At 40.2% G+C, this 18,492-nt stretch overlaps 2 protein-coding genes across 4 annotated transcripts in view; one reads left to right on the top strand and one right to left on the bottom strand.

Annotated features, from left to right (window-relative positions):
- Positions 1 to 2,739, bottom strand: part of SLK (STE20 like kinase) — a 51,947-nt gene extending 49,208 nt beyond the window's left edge. For all 3 annotated transcript variants that reach the window (XM_074831210.1, XM_074831212.1, XM_074831211.1), the window contains exon 1: positions 1,874 to 2,739. In XM_074831210.1, coding sequence (XP_074687311.1) covers positions 1,874 to 2,023 — 150 coding nt within the window. In that variant the 5' untranslated portion in view covers positions 2,024 to 2,739. The remainder of the gene's footprint in view (positions 1 to 1,873) is intronic.
- Positions 2,740 to 2,984: 245 nt separating this feature from the next.
- Positions 2,985 to 18,492, top strand: part of STN1 (STN1 subunit of CST complex) — a 46,149-nt gene continuing 30,641 nt past the window's right edge. The window contains exon 1 of the mRNA XM_074831213.1: positions 2,985 to 3,026. The gene's annotated coding sequence lies outside the window, so the exon portion shown is untranslated. The remainder of the gene's footprint in view (positions 3,027 to 18,492) is intronic.

Raw genomic sequence — 18,492 nt, 5'->3', positions numbered from 1 at the left:
ATGCTGCTGAATACATGCAGTAGGAGACTTTTCTTCAAAATAGGAATTTTTCCCAGGGATACTAGTACCTGTTAATTTTCACAGGTGCTATGTTCAAGTTTATCATTGTAACTTCATGTGTAATTCTAACTACTACAATTTTTAAAATAGGGTTTAAATTTTGAAAAAGTTAATTTCAACGGTTTACACTGTCATTTCACATTCAGAAATAAATCTCAAAGTGAAAAATGAAATCTAACTGGAAAAAACTCTCCCGTTGTACACAAAGTACACCGAAATGCAAAATTTACCAGTTACCTTGCTCAGACACCTTCCTCTACAGAGTATTGCTAATACACACAAGCCTATAGATAAACATGAAGTGAGGTTTGAGGACAGGAGGGGAAATGCATGCGGAAGAGAAGGAGAACACATTTAAGTACTGTATCTTTGAGACTTCTCCAGTCACCTCTATGGGACTGAGCATTATACTGACAAAAAGGGAATCAAAATTCCACTATGAAGTTTAAAGAAAAACTTTAATATTCTGAAAATGCCGTTAGAGACATTATGTTTTTATAGTCACCAAGCTTTATGACAAAGCAACTTCAGACATATTTCCCAGTCATTTTCATCATAAAAAATCTCTAATCTTCCACACTGACATGGGAACCACCAACTAGACCACATATTACATCAACATCAAAATAAACTAGATGCTCTCAAAATAGAACATTGACAGAAATTCCTAGGGTGAAAAAACCCCACCTAGCATTCTGAACTAATTGTGGCACTTTTGCTCGAATTTACAAACATGTAACACCACAGTACAATAAAAACTAAAATAATTTCTACTAAAAATAGCACCGGTTTCATGAGTATCCGGATTTTGTAAACTCTCAAATGCAGTACTCTAAATATAAATGTTTCTTGACCGAATTAGCTCTCAGAAATACTGTAAATGCCATGCTTTCTCTATTTTATTTTTACTCAAGAACCTGCTCCGGAGTCTCAGTTCATGTCAGTTCCCCAATTCTCTCATGCTTATCCTCCATGATGTTTTTTCCACACTATCCCTAAACCAAACATGAAGCATTATTGTCTTTTTAGAAAAAGGAAAAGTAGCTCAAAATTTGCTTGAAAGCTACAGTCTTGTCAAACACTAGCAGCGTTATATCTAGGTCACTGTACTCTGCTTGTAAATTCTGGATAAGCATCCTTAAAAAGACAACTTGTATCAGTAGACTTAAAGACTTAAAGATCTAACAACTAAGAGAAGTCAGAAGATCCAACACAGGAATTCTGCCACGTAAAGAAAGCCAAGATAATGCAAGTATTTAATTCAATTCCACGTGGAACAAGATAGGAGAATGCCCATTAAAAGTGACGTGAGCTTGGCCCTATAAACGATGCACAAGGCACACAAATCAATTTTACTGTTCACAGGCTTCCTTCCGTACAGAAACTTTAAAAAAAGAAGTACGAACTTCACACCTAAGAAAACAGTCTTTGTAAGGTTAGAAGACACACTGTACACGAGGCCAAAAAAACAAAATACAGGAGAAGCGAGCGATTCAGCAAGGGGCAGGGTGGAGCAGAAGGCGGGACAATGACCTAATAGGTCTTTTCTATCTTTAGTTTCATGAGGCGTCTGGATCGCGGGCTCTGCTCTCCACCCCAGGCACGGCGGGGCCCGGGACGGCGGCGGCGGGCCGCAGCGCTCACCTCACCTGCCGAGCCCAGCTCTCTGCAAACTTGATGCTTACAACAGGTACCCCAAGGTGACAGAGCTGGCGGACAGGCAAAGCTCCGGACAGCGTGGAAGCAAGACAAGTAATTTTTTTAGCTACGAGCAATACTACAAGCGACCCGAGTCGCCCGCGCTTGCCCTTACCTTGAACACTTTACCGAAAGCACCATCTCCCAGCTCTCCTATAATTTCCCAGAACTCCTCAGGGTTCAAATCCCTCTTGACGTGCTCGTATTGTTTCTTCTTCTTCTCACCACCCAGCTTGAAAATCTTCCGAAAGTTGAAGAAGGACATCTTTCCTCCTGCCGGGGGAGGCCAGCCTCCAGGCGACCAGGCGGAGGGAGGGGGCGAGCGGCGGCTGACGGTGCCCCCTCAACCCGCCGCCACCAGCCGGTCCTGCCGGGCGCGATCCCCACGAGGGCCGAGGAAAGTCCTCACGCCGCCTGGGACGCCGTCACCGCCGGGAACGGAGAGGAAACAACACCCCGAGATCCGCTCCCCCGGAGCCCCCCAAAGGGGCCGGGGCCTCAACGCCAGCCGCAGCGGTCGTCTCCCGCGACGGGCTCGGCGGTCGCTGCCTACTCGGCCGGGCCGGTGACCATCGCGTCAGCAACAAGTGCGGGGCTCCCTCCTCGGGACAGGCGGCTCGGCGGCGGCGGGCGGGGCGGAGGACGGAGCCGGAGAAGAAGAGGGGCGGCGACGGGACCACGGCTCCCGCTGGAAGCGGGCAGCGGCTGCGCGCCGGGCAGGGGGGAGCGTTGGCCCCGCTGCCCGCCGAGGGCGCTCCCGCCTCGGAGGACGGGGCGGATGTAGGGAGCGGAGAGGGCTGCCCCACTCCTGACTCCCGGCCGGTGCCCTCACAGAGCGGGGACCCCGCGACGTCCTGGGGCGGCAGAGCAGAGGAAGACGACGCGTCCCTCCCGGTCTCTCTCCCGCTCGCTCCCCCGCCCTCGCGCACAGCGGGGCCCGGGCGGCACCGTTTCCTGCGGGGCGGGGCGGCACCTCCCTCCTCCGCCTCCTCCTGCTGCTGCTGCTCCTCCGCCCGCCACCGGCGCGTGCGCGCGCCCCGTGCCCCCGCCCCTCTTCCCGCGCTCCCGGAACCGCCTCGCGCCGCGGCCGCCGCGGCCGCCAGCGCGCCAGCGCACGCGCGCCAGCGCCTCGCCCAGCGCATGCGCACGCGCCATACCGACAGCCGCCCCCCTTTCGGACGGCAGAGGCAGGGGAAGAGGCGGGGTTTTCCTCTTCCCACGTGACGCGGCGGCCAGAGCCAATAAGAGGGCGCGGAGGCCTCCGGCGGGTAAGTTGGTGTTTGACCCCAAGATGGAGGGGGCTGCTCCCTTCCCTCTCGCCTTTTCTGTCTCTAGGGTCTCAGAGGCAGTGTTTGGGGTGTGCGAGTTCTCGCCCTTTCTTCTTGTTTTTTTTTTTTTTTTGGGGGGGGGGTAGGCTGTATGCTCGCAGTTGGGGGGGAGAGGGAGTTCCTTTCTCTTTCGTCCTCTTGTAGCCTTATGGGAGGGGCTGTGTGGAAAAGGCATCCTTTACTCTCTGCTGAGTTGCTTATCCTGAGGGATGCCCTGCTTCTCTCTTGTTTAGTCTCAACTGCCCCGTGTAGGAAAGGTCTCGCCAGTCCTGTGGCAGAGGGAGATGTTTTCTAGGTAGGGGCACAGCTGCCCTTCTGGCCTGTTTGGGTACCTTGAGTTCCTCTTTTCTGCACAGTTTCCCTCCTCCCCCTGCGTTGCTTCCCAGGTCTGCTTGCGGGAGCTGAAGGGGTTTTGAGGCCTTCTTTGTCAATCAGGAGCGTTGTGATGGCAGGAGGTGCCTCCTGGAGGGTTTGAGCTTGGGAGTGGCTCTTTGAGGAAGGTGTTGGTAGAAAAAAAGGCAATGTTTGAAGACTTTCTGTCGCTTGTGGGCCAGTGCTGTTCCTAGACCTGCTACTGGTTTGTCACAGCGTTCAATCGTAGCAGGGTGTGATGTTAATGTGCTGCACATGTTTGGTATCTTGTGAGATTTAATCTGTGGGACAGGCTTGAATTTCCTCATCTCGCAACCTTCTCTTCCCACAGTCATTCCTTCGTCAGCCTGAAGTATGCTTGTATTTTAATAGTTGTGTTGTTTATATGCCACCGAATGTGTGGTATTTCTTAACATGAAAGCAAGAGGTGTTCCCATTGCCTGCATAAGGGGCAATTAGCAGACATCTTGGAGATGAAGTTTAGGCTGTGACAGGAGGCAGGAAGTTGATCTTACAGTTAAGGTAATGATATGGGACCGAAGAGAGATCTGACAATGAGACAAACACCCAGTGAAAATCATGTAATGCCTTATCCTCCTATGGACCTGAGTGCCTGCAGTTACCATTAATTTAAACTGCATTATAAGCTTCTGAAGATAAAGCCTCTGGTGCGTATGATTCCTCAGACCATTTTATTAGCATGACAGTAATTTGCTATCTAAGGAGGGTAGGCCATATGTAAACTCAGTAATAATAATGAGGCATTGAGATGTGCTGGTTATGGGGATCATATGGCAACCTCAACAGTATCCTTGAAAGAAGCATGACTTTAAGGACTAGAAGGTGCTGGGCTGAGTCAAGAAAGGGATTTCAGCAAATGAGTTGTCTAATAATACAGGTGTTTGTAGTAATAAAGATTAGAAAGGTGGTTCAGAAGGAAATAAGGGCATAGAAATAGCCTGGAACTGAACTTTGCATCATGTATTAATGATGTTTTTTAGCTGAAGCACACTGGGGTAGAATCCTTTTAAGAGTATGTTGGTGTTGTATGTTGAGTAATTAGTGGTGCTAATAGTATTTATAGTGTACAGGAACACACTGTGCTAGGCACTGTCCTGCCACAGAACAAAGAATTAGCCCCTGCCACAAACAGTTTATGAATCAAACAACAATGTTGCGTCATGAGTTAATTTCTTTAATCTGTGTAAAATCAGTTTCAAGGGTAGTACTACTCTATTAGTAGCCTTACAAGTACTCTTGCTAACCTGGTAGCAGTCCTGATTTGTTGTAATAATCAGCATTTGTTGTTAAAAAGTGATCTTGGACTTTGTGGTTTCTTTGTACTGACAGCTTTGCCACAAAATGTAAAAATGCTGAGGAGGGTGTTAGAGCTGAGACTGTTATTTTTACTAAGAAAAAACTGCAATCCAAATGAGCTGTTTTCCTTTCTCCTCTATGATCTGGCTGGCTGTGCTTATTAACTTAATTTGCAAGTTTCATACGCATAGTTTGTATTAAATACAGTAACAAAGCCAGTGATTGATAAGGTTTCTTCAGTGTTAATAGCAGCGATTTAGCTTCTGGAGTCTTAATTTTTAAAATTCCATTTGTTTTTCCTTTCTAGAATACTTTTTTTTGGTGCCCCTTCAGGTGGGATGATAGCTTTGGTTTGGATGCTAAAATACAATAATAGCTTTAAAAATAATGTTCACTTATTTTTTAAATGGAATATTTTGATTTTAACTTGCTTTCTCTTGGATAAAAAGTACTTTGGGACTTAATTTCCATCTGGTTATTTGAACTAATTGATAGATGATGGTGGAAAAAAAGGAATCCAAAGCCATAGCATGAAATCATTATATCTAGGCCCGATTAGCTTTTCTTTAGCTTCAGGGTTAAAGTCATAGGGTGGGGAGGTGGTATTGATGTTGTATGTGTGCATGTCAGAGTTTGTAATAATAACTGGAAATAAATGGAAAACGAAAAGAAGACTTCTTGAGCTATATATGATCAAATGTAGTTGAGCTTGCTGCCTTAAGGTTGGCAGTTATGGAGCTGGGATACCAGGGCCCGGTTATTTTTCAGTTCTATTGGTAAATTAACTTTTGATTATGAGTAGTTCGCATATAGCATCTATATAACGTATCAGTTTGCTTTGAACATGTGTGTGGTAAAACAGGTTCACGCAGAGCAGATGACAGTAGGGTCATCCTACCAATGGCTAAATGTTACTAGGTACTACAGATGTGTTGCTTTAGTCTTTTATAAAGACAGTCTTCCTGTTCCAGAGAGCTTTTAATTCATATAATGTTGAAAATATGAGATGAAAGGCTGACACAAGAAAGGAGCAATTAATCTAGTGATAAAGTTTTGCTTTTAACTTTTTTTTTTGCTTACTCTTTAACAAGTACTTCAAGATTAAAACATTGTATCTGAAAAGGAAAACTCTGTCTCAGTCTCAATTTTTCCCTTATGCTTTCATTCTGGAGTTACAACTTGCCACTCAATCTTAAAAATAAACTCTCTAAGGTGAAGTTTAAGTGATAGTAGCAAATCCTTCCCAAGTTGCATTGACTTTCTGGTGAGGAGGCTGTATGAAGCCTGGAGTTTTTGTGTGTGGCTTTTTTTCTTTCCCTGGTAGCAGGAGTTTTTAGCAACTGTAAATGTTTCCAGATGGTAAGGATAAAAAGGTAAAAGTGAGTTATAAGTATATTAAAATTTCTCCTTCAGGAGTTTAATGCAATGCATTTTGAAAATTCAATGCTTGCTTAAAATGTCAGAGTAAAGATGTTAAAGAACTATCTTGGTTGTGCATCAAATATACTGGCTTAAAAATAGCTGTAACTCTTAACTGCAATTTTTGTCACCTCTTTGAGATTTAGAAGTCTCCTTTATACTTTCTGCTGCTTAATATCGCCATCTTTTCCCACTGACTTAATCGCTTTGACTTGCTACTGTTCCTAACTCCTTCTTTAAGTTCTACTTCTGTTTCATTTAAACTGCTCAGCTTCAGTTTCTCTTCATTTAAAATAAACACTTGCTTCAGAAATTTGAAATGTGTTCTTCACAGCATATATTGCCCTTTCACTGCAGTCCTACATCCTGTCTTCAGTTCTCTCAAAATATTTAATGGTGTATTTTTATATTGTCTTGATTTTCTGTCCACCCACGCTTTCACTGATCTCCTCCAATCTTCTTTCTGATGTCTGAGTTCATTGAACCGCTGTAAGGTCACAGGTGGCTTGTTTGTGGTTAAATCTGAGGCATAATTCTTATTTCATCTGTCTTAATCTGTCTGTCACCTTTAGGACTCAGCCCTGTCCCTTCTGTTTTTGTTACTTCATGTATGTGGTGTTTTCATTGATATTTTTCAATTGTATGGTGGTGTTTTTCCATAGACTCTACAATTTCTACTCTGTTCTCAAAGTTAGTATTTTCTGCTGTATCGGACTAATTTCAGTTCTAAACTCCACTGTAATTTCTAGATTCCTCTAGTTAACCCACTACCTTCCTTTTTAACCTCCCCTTTTTTGCATTTTTGGTTTTTGCCAAGACCTTGTGTGTCCAGCCTCTGTATCTGAAGTTATTTCTAAAAGCTGTGTTGCTTTGCTCTGAATCTAACTCCTCTTTCCTTCGAGTTCAGGATTTTATGGAATTAAGTTCTGATACTTTGCCTTGTACCACTATAGCTTTACTAACTTTCCTCAGTCCTTCAGGCTTAATGAGAAATTTTTGGTGACTCTCTCATACCTGACCTTTATCTCCCTTCTCCTGTTCATCATCAGTCATTTTTCCTTTCCTACTGTTCTGAATGTGGTGTCTTCTCATAGGAGCATCTCAGTTCAGTGGATTTTAAATACCATGGTGTTTTCAGTCTCTTTCAATCTTGTAAATTGACCTTAAAGATACTAATTTTCTTCCCTCTAAGACATTTCCATCTTCTTTGTGTACATGACAAGTTTTTAACTTTTTGTGCTTTTTCTATGACCCCTCTACATTTGCTGTGTTGTACCTGACTCCTGTGTCCTAATGCTCTAATTGTGGTAACCACAGAGGAGCTAGTAGTATCATTAGTTAATAGCCCATGTTTATGACAAGTTGAAGAAAGAAATACTGAAGATGGCTAGAAAACCTTTTTATTTCTTTATGATGTAAGAGGATGGACTAAAAGACTGTACATCTTCCTCCAAGGAGCATCAAGTCATGTTACACATTTACTGGAAGCCTTGAGAGGGGGGACCATATTGTGTATAGCACTCTTAAAGCCCTTCTGTTAAATGTACAGTTGATAGATCTGTAGCTTAGAGACTTGTATTTCTGTTCTGCATTTGAAATTTAAAGCTGTCTTCATAAAGGAACACAAAAGAGACTCACTTTTGTACTCAGTATTTTATGAGCATTTCTAATATGAGTAATGGGAATAGTTCAGTCATATATAATACAAACAGGAAAAAATTATGATGCTAGAGGTTAGATGCTCAAGAGCTTGCCCATATGTCATTAGCCAGAATCAACATTCAGGCTCCTATCACTAACCTGGACACTATACATTACATCTTTTTTTTTTTTGATGCATTACTGTAGGACCAGTTAATCTAAGAATTGCCATAGAAACACGTGGCATTTGGAAGCTTCAACATATAAAGGTATTACTTGATGTTTGCAGTAAAAAAAAAAAAAGTGTTAAAATGTTTAGTAATAGGACTGATCTAATTTTGGCTTCAGAAAAATCTGTGTGTTTAGTCTAAATTGGCCTAGCTTTTTCAGTAGTCAGTGGGGAAAGGTATCTTCAGAGGGTAAGTCATCCTTTCCCATTTTAGACACTTAACTTTATCACACAGTATTTAACTGTGAGGTGAGTTGTCCTGGAAACATATGATGGGGGTTCTTCTTTCTACCCAGGGAGATATCGCTGCCCCCAGAATTCATGGAGTGCAGTTCTGTTGATGTCGGGCAATACCTCTGAGAATGATGACAGAACAAATATAAAAGTTGCCAAATTACCTGAATGTTTCCAAGTAAACTGATGATGTTTTATTAAATAGGCTTTATCTGAAATCAAATGTCAGAAGAAAAAGCAATAATGTAGCAATCTTGAATAAGGATAAATATTTCAACAAGTAGTACAAGAATATTTCTTGGAAACATATCAAGTCAAAGGCATTCAAGCTTTAATGTGTTAACTTCCCTGAAGTTATTGCAAAAAATAATTAAGTTTTTCTTACTGCTTCTTGTTGATCTGCAAGAAAACCATCTTCAAAGCTGATATTTGGAAACACAGTCATATATAATTGGAGGGGTGAGTTGTGTTTTTATACTTGTTTGAGTGAGAAGCAAACCTTAGTTTTAATGGAAGGTGTCAACAACTTGAAACTTACACAGCTCATTCTCTTTATTGATTAACTGATTAATGCAATTAAAAACTTCAGGTCCCCTTTCATGATAAGATTTTTCAAGAAGTCTGGACACTTTGTATTTAACTGAAACCTCCTTTCATAGGAATTTTCAAGTAGTATTAAAATACTGAGCTGCATTGGTAGATAGCTGTATTTTTTAAATACGGTAGTTAGTCTAATAAAAATTATTTCCCTCCATGTCTTGATGACTATAACAATCTTTCATATGAATAAGTAGATTATTGATTTATTTTAATGTACAATTAAAATACTACTACTCTTAGTTATAATGCTGTATTCTTTCTAACCATTTTAATAATTTCAGATTATATGTCACTTAAAGCAAAATGTGTTTGATCAAAACTGTACATGAACACAAGGCAAAGTATTTAAAACTTGCAGGGCCCCCTCCATCTGATGGATATTAGAAGCTTTAGTTAAGTCACATGAAAGCATGTATTACAAATGCTTCACCATGTTTGTCTTTCCTCCAGATGGTAATTAGACCTTTTCCTCTTGCATAGCAGTCACGAGCCGATTTGCTCTTTTTGTTTGTGGCTTTCAAATTTGCATTAGTTCACATAGCAGCTAGGATTAGAAATTTATTAAGGGATAAAGATAGCTTTGCATCTCAGTATTGCTTTTGGTCAATACTGGCACGAAAAATGTTTGAACAAAAACCCCACATGTATTGCTGCTTTTCTTTCTGCAAATCCTGAATTTCTTCCTCTGTTTCCCAGGAACACTTTTTTCCAGAATGGATGTTGTGTTGTCTTGTGATCCTGATCAGCTCTGGAATCTTGGGACTGAATAACTTGTTCTGTAATATGAAAATGAGTTATTTTAAAATCTGGTTTTTATTATGGCTGGCCAGCCACCCAGCAGACCCAATCCTGGTTATGTGGTAAGCATAAGCAGGAAGTTTATTATGCCTTCTACAGCTATTATTTAAAATATACCATACTGAAAAGTAGGCAACATTTCACACACAAACACGCACAAAAAAGGACAATCTGACAAAAAGATATCACTGAAAACTACTTATTCTTTAGCAATATCCCAGAGACATTGCAGTGGGATAATGCTGGAGATGTGTCTACTAGCAAAAAGGGGAAGTAACATTTATAATGTGAGATACTAACTGGTTATTAAAGCAAAGGCAGACTTTAAAACATAAACTGATTTTACTGAGCAAACAGCATAGTGTTTCATGGAAAATGTTATTTTTATATTACAACCATGTTTAAAATAGTTTCTGTATGTGTAACGTTCTTCTCTTTTTACCTAGATTTTTATCAGATATTGTGTAAGTCTCATTTTTGAGGTAAAATAATAGTTTACTATGTGTTGTAAAGTAGAACTTGGTTTCATGTAGGATCTCTTCTTGGTACAGCAGCAATGTGTGGAGCTGTAATAATGTGTCAATTGTTAAGGCAGACAGCAGCTATTGTGTGTTCCAACAATAGTATATGCAAACTTTGGGCAGTAGGACCTGCTTATTAGAAAAGAGAGTATTGTGATGTGATGCACTTTTTGTCTTCAGTGCCCTGGAATCTTTATTTTTTTGACACAAGGGACATTTAATATCTAATCCACAAATTATGTTTTATAGTACACCATGTGATATTTATGAAATAAGCCAAAAAAGCCCATTACATTAAGTGGACTGAATTTTCTGTAGCAGAGAATAAAATTACCTATAGGAAAAATAATTCCTGTGGCTTCTGGCTGAGCTTTAATATATTGTTCTGGATGCAGTATAGAAGAGTGACTTATTTTCAGAAGCAGGAGGTAGGGAGTGGCATCTCTTCAAATTCAAATGCAATTAAGGAGACACTTTAAATCTGTTTATAAAAGGCTGTTTGTTTTTTTACATACCAAGAAGTTGGAAATAGCAGTGACTTTAACATGGTATCTGTGACAGCAATTCATGCAGGGAATGTAAGAAGTTGCAGCCACAGTCATGGGTGAGGTATTTTCTTTCAAGAATCTTGATAGTGTTATGTCCATTTGGTGCCTTCCTACTGGATTTGGAAAAAGCTTTTAAAGGTGAGTAAAAATCATCATTAGCAAAGAAGTTTAGCCTTCTTTGCTCAGTAGGGAGGAAAGCTATTAAGGAGATATTCATGTTGCTGGACAGGTATTCCTGGACAGTTTGGGTTTGTTCTGTATCAGTCCTGTATCAGCTCTCAGTGATGAGTTTTGGACAGACCTCAGAGGGAATATATAAGATATTCATTATTTCAGAACCTCCTCAGAGAATTACAAAAATTGCTAACCCAAAAGTTAGAGGACAAAGTCTGGATTTTTAATAAGTCCTAATGGAGTTTAGCAGCTGAAGGTAAGGTATGATGAGCCAGCTTTTCTTAGCTGAGAAGACACTACTATTCAGAGTTCATAGGATGCAGTGTAAGACTATGCAGAACAATTAGTCTTAAGGAATCAAGACATATCTAAACATCTTTGGCATTTCTAAAACTTTTTGGTTTTGTAGGTCAGAGCAGTCTGGGTGTGACTAAAAAATCCCTTGCTTGATTTCAGGTATAAAAGTTCTAGTCCTCAGAAAGGAGGCACAGTTACAAAAGAAATCCAGAGAATAGCAGACTGGGAATTGTACCAATTTTGATACAAAAAAACCCCACCCTTTTTGATACTTTTCCTAGATGTTGGCTGATAGGATCTGTGTGAGGAGCATTAGAAAAGTGTAACAAAAGCTTTGTTCTTACATGGGATGATAGTTCAATATTCACCCAATAAAGGAGAGAATAATATATATAGTCTCAATGCTTTTTTTTTTCTTCAGCCTTTCATTTTGCACAGGTGTGTCTTTTGGAATGTCTAAACGTTTTTCTATAAGAAGTGCCTTCAGACAAGAAGCAGTATGAGTATTTATTTGGAGGAGAAAAATAACGATTTTGTGGAATAGCATAAAAAATAAAATCAAAGAACAAATGCAGCCAGTCTAGAAACAGACATCGGTGTCAAGCTAACTGTATTAATCTTTTGAAGAAGACTAACAGTTAGGTCTCAATCTTCTAAAAGAGCTCAAAATGAGTAATCTCAGCCTCTAGTTATGCTCACAAAATACATGATGGTCCTAGTTGGATCTGAGACTTCACAGTTACTCTGATTTGAATTCTTTTGTATATACCAACAACAGTGCTGTTTGGACACCATGTTTCAAGCACAGCCTCACAGTGTTCTGATACAGTTAAAAGGTTCACTTGTATAGCAATGGAAAACTTAAATTGATTTCACAACATTAAGCAGCCTGTCATAATCTAATGCTTTGGTATGTGCTGGGAATATTTTGAAAACTTTATCACAACTGTGCACCTAGACCAAATGGTAGGTTAATTATTTTGAAGTTTCTGGTTGTAATGGAGTGCTCTGTTGTGCTATGAATGTTCATATAAATTCTGATCTTATTCCAGAGGCTATTTTAAATTACACCACATGCATAAACTAATTTAAAGGGGAGAGAGGGAAATGGGCACGAAAACTTGCCTCTAGATATTGACTCAACCTTGTCATGGAGTTCAGAGGCCCAATAGCTTCAGAAAGCTATCAACCAATGCTTGCCACTTCTACCCAAATTTCTGAAATTTGAAAATGTCCATTCAAGAAGTAGCACTAAATCTGTTTTACACCAGTAGACCAAAGTAGGAAAGCTAATTGTGTTGCCTTAGGCTGGGGTGAATTAGGTTTTATTCTCTTCGTTTTGTTAGTTAACTTGTATGAGTTAATATTCCTTTATGTCGGATTGATAAATTGCATGTATCTGTCAAAAAAAATTACCTTTGCCAAGAGCCTGTTTGGAATCCTCTAGCTATCAAAGCTTCCATGCTGCTGTTTTTCCAAGCAGCAAACTTATTATTTATAAGAAGTAATTTATTTTTAGTTGTGTTTGTTTTTATTTCACACTAATAACTGAGAACCTTCTCTGCAAGAATGTCTTCTCAGCAGCTCAGCTCATTCTGGCAGCACTGTGGGTGATTAAGAGCTTTCAGAGAGAATTAATCGTCTTCATAGACTTCCTCCTGCCCTCACTTGGGACAGGTTAAAGAATTAGTTGAAGAAGGTGCTTCAGCATGATTATCCAATAGCTTTAAAATACAAACAGCAAGTGAAGCTTTCTGACTATCAGTAGTGACTGCTACTACCTTATTTATGGTAAGCTTACAGCTGTCCATGAGAAATAAATATACAGAGCTAGTTTACTGGTCTGTTGAGTGGTTTGCTGATTTCTTGATACCTAGGAAAATATCTTGTGACTAATGCATGGGGCAAGGATCAGAATGAGCTACTTCTACTGTTTGTTATTGCACATTTCCTTGTTAGTTTTCTAGAATTGTTATTTTGGAAAATTGGGTGCCAAAACCTTGTTACAAGGTTTAACTTGCATATAAAACAAGTTGCAATGCCAAAGAAGGCAATCTAGAACTGCAAGCTTTGTCCCCCTTCCTTCCAAGACTGTTGATGTTGGAGGAGCCAGTCTGTCTGGTCTCCTGCAGCCACATGGGCCTGTCCAGAGGGATTTCTAGGCAGTGCTGTGGAAAGGGAAAAACAGAGAGATGGAAGTACATTACAGGTTATGACATGGAGACATTAACTCCACTGGAAGACTATTACATAGTAGTGGTGTCAGTTTATTGACAAAACAAGGCTTTTTTTGTGCCTGTCTATATCCTGACTGTTATAGACATTGCAGGCAATACCTTTCACTGTTGTTGGTAGACTCTCTACTGGATAAAGATTGTGGTGACGGGTCTTTTGTCTTGCACCCTCTTCCCTTGCCAAGGAAGTATATTGTAATATAATGTAATTAAAAAACATATGATGTTTAAAATTTCAAGCAGTATCTTTAAGGAAAATTCTGTAATTGTTTCTTTTTTGTAAATGTGTTATCTCCAGGGGTTAGACAGTTTTAGCAGTTCCTTAAATGCTACTTGTACATTTCTGGAAGTTCATAGCAGTTCTAGCTCTCTTAATATTATTTCAAAACCATTTTTTAAAATGGGAATTGTATGTCTTGTATATAAGACCTACAGGACATGTAGTGCCCTGACTGATATTTGTTGCAGCATGTAGCATCTAATTTACAGCACTTCACATGACCAGCAGCAGAAGGTAGTGTATTAAGGAAGACTGAAAGTGCTTACCCTACTTTGATTTTTTTAATAGAATCACCAGATAGGTAGAAAGTGGATCCAAACTGACCTTATCGTACTGTTTGACAGTTTTCTAACAGCTATAAAGTTGATAACAATACACATTTTTTCAGGAGCCTTTTTTCTCTCAGTGATGTATTTTGGTCTTGGTGATGGTTTTTGTCTTGTTACTGGTGTTGAAAACTTTCTTTTAATTATGTATTTTTAAAGAATCTGTGGGTGAGTTTCATTTTTAGAATCTTTACTCCATATTATTTGTAACCAAAGGCTTTATTTTCCAGCTTCTTAAGATCTACTTGTGTACTACGATATTGGGTTTGTTTGTTTTTAATTTAAAATGTTGTATGTGGCCTTGGGTAATTAAAAACATGTCCTGAAATATGATGTTTTTAACTGTATCATGCTGGAATTGCCTCTGCTGATCATGAAGAATTGAATAGTACTCATTTGTCATGTAGGGTGTTGACTGAAACACAGATGAGTTGAATTCAGATGACAGAGGTTGTTACAAAACCCAGCTGTTGACTCTGCTCCTCTTTCCACAAGCTGCTTTCCCTGTGGCAGGGATGGCTGACCCATGAAGCAATTCTTGAACAGCCCCAGTTTGTAGCCTGGTTTATCCAAGTAAACCAATGGTGACTGTAAGTTGTTTTAATGCACTGGGTTGGCAACTCTTAACAGTTCAGGAGCAGCTTCCTGTGTAAATCATCAGTGCTAGTATAGTAGTGGCAGTCTTTGGAGAAGAGTGAATGCCTGGTAGGATGTTTAAGCTGCCTGTATCAGTGGGTAAATATTCTGTTTCTGATTCACAGCTAAGTTGAGAAAAAAAAAAAATACACCTTTGCAGTGGTCTGCCAGCAGTTGCAGAGTAGCTGCAGACAACTGCTGGCAATATACCTTTTCTACGGGTCCAAATGATTCATCTCAAACTAAGGCAATTTTCTCCAAGAGCTTTGATTGTTAGTCACATCTGGAGAAAGACAACAAGAAACATTAAAACACACTCTTTTTTGGAGTTTCCATTTCACTGGGGTTGGAAAAGACCAATTCTTAATCATTTACCATTTTTGAAAAAGGTTCATGGTGAACACAGGAATAGGAGCCAGGAAATTTATTAGCCAGGTCTGATTCTGTTGGAACAAAGCACCTGGGTGTTAAATGGGGAGGTATTCTAACGTGGCTACCAGGCAGGCTGCTTGAGAGGGAAGAAGGAAAATGGACTTGGTTTTGGGTGGTGGCGTTGTTGGGAAGACTGCTAATTTTCCTTGGTTTCCCTTCTTTCCCTTTTAGGATAATACCTTGCTGAGCTCACAAGTTAACTCTGGGGATTATGGACTTGGTTTAATTCTCACTCCAGTCAGGAAAGCTAACATGCTAACATTGATAGCAGTAGGTGAAAGAGCCAGCCTTATTTTGATAGGTTAGTGTCTAGAATAATCTCAAACTGAGGCTTTTTGTTTATTTGTATTTAGATAACTAGTGTAAACTTTAGATTTTTGCCTTTGAAACAGAATTGTTTTCCCAAGAAGTGGTCCAGATAGCAGAATTTCTATTTTTGTTTTTGATTATGCCTTTATAACCTTTCTTTGGAGTTATTCTAGAGAGGTAAAAATAGAACACAGATATCTTATATCTAATAAACTTTTGGACCAGATGCTTCTCTTGCCTCTTTTTCTCCTGTAGGAAGATTGAATTTCTTGCTGTACAGCACCAGTAAAGTCATTACACTGCATTTAAAACAAGATGCAGAAAGGAATGACCTTTTGCTAGGACTCTGTATTGTTTGTATTGCTAAGCCTTATCACCATCTTTCAGCAAAAGCCAGCTTAAGCCTTAAACATTTGTGCATATAGTATCTGCTCAGAATTGTCTATTGTTAGCTATCTGTGTTCTCATTGATTACAGTGCTGTGCATCTCCACAATGCCTGCTGTTTGCCCCTTGGATCGTCATCATACAGGGTAGCTGTTATCTTCCTTGCTGATAGCATATCACCAATGGTACCAGTTAAGAGCTGAAAACACTTCCAGCATAATGGAAAGTTCCACTTTTGCCAGGATGACTCACTAATTAATTAACCCCTGGGATATTCTGCCTGGGATGGAGAGGCTTCCTGTGCCAACTTAAGAAAAAATTATGGGAAGATACTATTATATAGCAAAAGAAAAATTTATTGGAAGAATTTTATTTGCCTTGTAAGAATTATATTTTCTAATACTATCAATCTGCCTGAAACAGGCTTGGAAACTAACTGAAAAATAGATACTTTGGAAAGGGTTGCTTCTCTGACTTAACATCTTCCTTTGCTGTAGGAGCATAAAGACAACTGCTCTTAACACCAACAGAAGAATGGACTTATAATAGGAGTGTGTGGAGGCAAGCAGTACAGGAGGCAGTAAATCTCTTTTCCTCTCAGCAGACCACAAGCTTTTAGCTTTAAATAGGTCACTGTTCAAATGTAGCTACTGAGTGGCCACTTGGGAGGGAAGAAAGAAAATGGGTTTGGTTTTGGGTGGTGGCAGGGGTTGGGTGGGCTGTTGGGACCATGAAGGGGCCAGGGGAGACTGCCCTGCAGAATGCTCTTCAGGTGCCTGTCAGACACTGCTGAAAGTGAGTGAGTGGCTGGAGTATGGTGGCACTGTCCCAGCATGGTATGAATGGAATATCTGACTCATGACTTGAGCAGATCTGTCCCATGGACTTCAAGAAATCTTGTGATGACTTCAAGGTGCTGGGGGCATGATCTACTTTTTATCAAGGAATCTTTGCCAGATCTGTAAGATTAAACTTGGTGTGTCTGTAGCAGACTTGAACCAAGCAGAGTGGTTTTGTAGATTAAGATAGATGTGATGGGTGTACATTTCTCCAGTAAAGAGCTGTAACAAGGCCTGGGAGCTAGAAGGAAGCTCCAGAATTTGAGATTTAACTCCCAGTAGTTTCTGAGATAGGGAAAGAGCTTTTCCTGTAGAAATCATTCTCCCTTCAGGACAGGGAAGCAGTAAAAGGTTTGGGGAAATGCTTCATTTAAGCAGGAAGTGTTGTTTGGACTTCTGGTTAGTGATCTGTTAACATTTGGGCATTTCAGACTTGACAACTGATACTGAAATACCAAAATGCAGATATTTTTAATTTGCAGTGGTGCTGCTTCATTGATTTCCCCTCGATTTCCCCTCAGATGTACACACGTGCAGGGGTGGCTTCTGCTTTCTACTCCAATGAGAGGCTGTTCATGCGAAATACAAAAAGTTAGACAGGCTTGTTACCTGATTCTCTCTTTTTGGCTTGTTAGCTCAGTCTGCCATCTGTGTAGGAGACGAAATGGGTACTGAGCATGACAGACTGTAACCACGCAGAGTACATTGGGGGGCAAGGTGCAGAAAAGAGTATTACTTTCTGTAAAAGATCAGTTTAGAGAACAACACTGCCATTGTACCCATGTTTCGTGTCAGGGGAGAAGTGCCACTAAAAGGGAATAGTTGAGGGACTGTAGCACCACTAAGGACAAAATTGTATCTTCAAAGTTCCTGTTTGCAGGTGGGAGGCAGGATGACACTGACCAGTAGTGCTTCTCTTTATTCCAACTCATTATGTGTTAAACATATGCATTAGTCAAGGTTATGAACTCTTCTCATTTGCCATGACCTTTTGCTGGGTTAAATTTTTTTTATAGAAGCTATAAAAGCACAGTAGCATAGGGACAATGCAGGCAATTTTGTGCTAGAGATTGCAAGCAGAAAGAGAGGGATGGGGAAGGCTAATTTTGTTATAAAAATGAGCACACTAAGTAAAATACAAGTTCAAACCATGTGTTTGCCTGGGAAAATTTATGGTCTAAATTTGACATAGACTAGAGCAAGCAACTGGAAAACTGCCATATGGAGGAATAGCAACTTTGCATTATTAAGATCGTACAGTTAACAGCTTAGTTTATAAATTTCTACTGAGCAGTGTCTGCAATTCAGCAGCAGAAAAAGTGTGCTTCATGGGTAGGCTTGAGCGAGAAAAGGGTGGTGAGACGTTTTTGAGTAGACATTGCATGTGCAAAGGGGATAGGTTGGGAAAAGCTGCCTGTAGCAGGGAGAGAGACATAAATCCAGGTATAAACAAGACTAGTTTGTTACTCACAGGTGAAGTGACTTGTGGAACTGACTAAATCAAATACTCTCAACATCTCACAAAAAAATGACCAATCTAAGGAAGGTCAAAGTAATCTTTTGTTGTTTTTAAAAAATAAAAAATAAACAAAATTGGAAATTAATAGAACTGTCATCTTCAGTTCTCTTCACAGTGTAGAGTAGATGTCAGCAATGCTCTAACATGTTGTGCTACACTGTTTTTCTGCTCCAAATTAAACTTTAAGTGTGAAAACAGAAATCCTGCAGGATCCAAGCTCTGTTGTTTCTCAAAGAAGCAGGATGCTATCATGATATTTACAGCCTCTACTTCAGTAGCTAGAAGTGTCTCCTGC

This window comes from Strix aluco, chromosome 7, assembly GCF_031877795.1.
Source record: "Strix aluco isolate bStrAlu1 chromosome 7, bStrAlu1.hap1, whole genome shotgun sequence".
Lineage (NCBI taxonomy): Eukaryota > Metazoa > Chordata > Aves > Strigiformes > Strigidae > Strix > Strix aluco.
This window is presented reverse-complemented; position numbering and strand designations above follow the sequence as displayed.